The following is a 2,561-nucleotide window of genomic DNA, read 5'->3' as shown; positions in this document are numbered from 1 at the left end:
GAAGGGAAGGAGAGAGCTTTAAGAGCAGCCGGTCCTAGCACTGCCACCAGTGAGCCGCTCGGTCATCACCCAGCGCCAGGTCCGGACGCTTCTTGGACACCTCCAGGGATGGTGACTCCACAACTTCTCCAGGAAACCTGTTCCAGTGCCTGACCATCCAAACAGTGAAATCGTTTTTTCTAGTATCTAACCGAATCTTAAGGCCATTTCCTCTTGTCCCAGATTGGCCCAAACCCCGCACTGGTTTTATTTCAGTTTCACCAGGACGTTGAAACACCGCAGAAATGAGATGGGAGTTTCATCAGCAGAAGCGAAGCTGCTCATGTCACCAGGACAGGCAGTTCTGCCCTCATCGCCCCTGTGTGAGGTGACTCTTCTCCATTTTGAACACTGATCTAATACTTTCATTTCCAGGAACTGCAGGCACGAGATGAAGGGCTTTAGGAACAGGCAGAACATCCAACAGCAGAACAGCACTTCAGGAAAAACAGGTCAAGCTAGGAAAGCATTTTTAACAGGAATTGCGCTTTTCAGGGCAGGGTTATTCCCCACCACACTTCCTGGTGGGGGCACAGCTTATCCAGGCTTTTCCAGTGATGTCGAGGAGGGTGTTTACTCTATCAGCCCCAAGGATTTCAGCAAGGCACGATGTGGCTGCTCCCTCCGATGGAAAAAGGAGGGTTTGCACTTTGCATCAGTAAATACTTTTTAAATAGTGATTATTATTTTCATGTAGCAGCAGTGGCTTTGTCACCTGCCTGAGCCAGGAAGGAGGGAAAGGCCACAGGACCATCCTCTCAGGGTTCAGCCCCATCACAGGATGAAAGAGCTGCAAAACACCCTGCCAAAATCAATTCTCACCTCCTCACCCTTTAAGCTCAACTCCAGCACTCAACTAAAGCAAGGGACTTCTAGAGAGAGTTTATTTATAGACCACATTACACACGTTCAACACAACAATCAGCAAAATCAGTTAAACCCTCGTTCGCTCATTCTGCTTTATTATTCACTCTTCCATTTTGTGCTAAATTAAATTGCGGCTGTGAAGTTGTATCACATCGGAGGCAGCTATGGCAGAAGTCAAGCCACAGGGATGAGAGTGTGAATATATGGACTAACAAGATACCAGACAGCTTTAAATTTTATTACTGAAGCTTTTTGTTTTCATTCGTAGGTCAGTTCTTGCAAGATGATCTTCAGCAGCCTCAAGCAGGCTTAGGCCAAACCTGAAAGGAAAGGAGTTATCTCAGTAAGTTCTGGATCCTTGAATGGAAAGGTGGTTTTCCTTGCCATAAGACAGATTTGTCAGGGTGTTCCCCCCTTCCCTCATACATTTTCTGGGATATGCTGAGCTGCAGACATCAGCACTGGTGCACAGCCACCTCCTTCCTTCCAGGACAGGATGGTTCTGTTGTCCTTAGAGCTCTGCTAATTCCCCAAATGTGCTGCTGCTACTTTTCCAGTCATCTTCAATCCATGCACCAGCACAAAAGCATCAGGAGTTCACCCTCTCTCCACCCCATCACCTCCAGCATGAAGCCCAACAGAACAGCAGCTGCTTTACCTGACTTAAGAGCACCTTCATCACTCCCCACCCTTCACCAGATGGATCAAAACCCCAGGACATCATTCCATGATAATTTTACCAATTATCCCATGTAACAGTTGCCTGTCAGCACTGTGTACTTACCATTGGCAACCCTGCACTGCTTGAGCACCTCACTGAAGCCCTCGCACAGCTTGAGGTCAGTCTGGTTCTGAGCACACTCCAGGAATTGTTTAATCTCGTACTGGCAAGGAGCATACTGCTGCTGCTGGGCAGCCTGAGCAGCCTGGGGCTCCTGAAAAACCAAACAGCTCTGTAAGGACCCTTCCAATGAAGCCAAACCATCCCCACACTGCTTGCCGAGATATCTTTCCTGCATTTTAGTCAAAATCTTCATGATTTTTAAACGGAAAACAAGTAAAGGGCTGAAAAACAAAGTAACTTTCCAGGAGTGGAATGCCACATTCCGAGCAGTTTTTGAAGTTACAAACACTTGAGTGGTTTTGATACACTCAGGTAACTCTGAGTGTATCAAAGGTCTCACCAACATCAGACCTGGAACATGGAAGTCTTGCCTGAATCAGAGGAATAATACAGTAGAAAATAACACTGATATCCTGCCACCAGCACAAATCACTCTTGAATCCCTCTGAACTCTTTTTAAGATTATTCATGGTGAGTTACCTTGGAGATTCAGTCCATAGCTACAGACTATATATGGTTTTATTTATATATATATATAGTCTATAGACTATATAAAGACTTTAAGTACCCCAGCTATGATTCATGTGGTGTTTAAGGCTCTAGCAACTCCCTCAGCCCACGTGGAACTGATCTTCCAAATCAACTGTGCCCATCAGTCGGTGTCCAGCTGTGCTTCCCCTCACCTGGTAAGTGATATCAGGCCTGGCAGCTTCGGAGCTGCCCCCTCCACTAAATCCTCCGGTGATGGCGTGCCCGATGGTGTGTCCCACGGCCGAGCCCACGGCCACCCCGGCAGCAGTGGTGGCCATCT

At 47.3% G+C, this 2,561-nt stretch overlaps 1 protein-coding gene across 1 annotated transcript; it reads right to left on the bottom strand.

Moving 5' to 3' along the window:
• Window positions 1-902: 902 nt before the first annotated feature.
• CHCHD2 (coiled-coil-helix-coiled-coil-helix domain containing 2) lies at window positions 903-2,559 on the bottom strand. Its single transcript, XM_008640350.2, has 3 exons — window positions 2,434-2,559; window positions 1,691-1,841; window positions 903-1,226 (listed from the first exon to the last, which is right to left on the bottom strand). Exons 1-3 carry the CDS (start codon window positions 2,557-2,559, stop codon window positions 1,216-1,218), a joined length of 288 nt encoding a protein of 95 aa, XP_008638572.1. The 3' UTR covers window positions 903-1,215.
• Window positions 2,560-2,561: the final 2 nt, after the last annotated feature.

Source organism: Corvus brachyrhynchos, unplaced genomic scaffold (genome assembly GCF_000691975.1).
Source record: "Corvus brachyrhynchos isolate BGI_N302 unplaced genomic scaffold, ASM69197v1 scaffold99, whole genome shotgun sequence".
Taxonomy (NCBI): domain Eukaryota; kingdom Metazoa; phylum Chordata; class Aves; order Passeriformes; family Corvidae; genus Corvus; species Corvus brachyrhynchos.
Note: the sequence above shows the minus strand (reverse complement) of the source record. Positions and strands in the feature narration are given on the sequence as shown.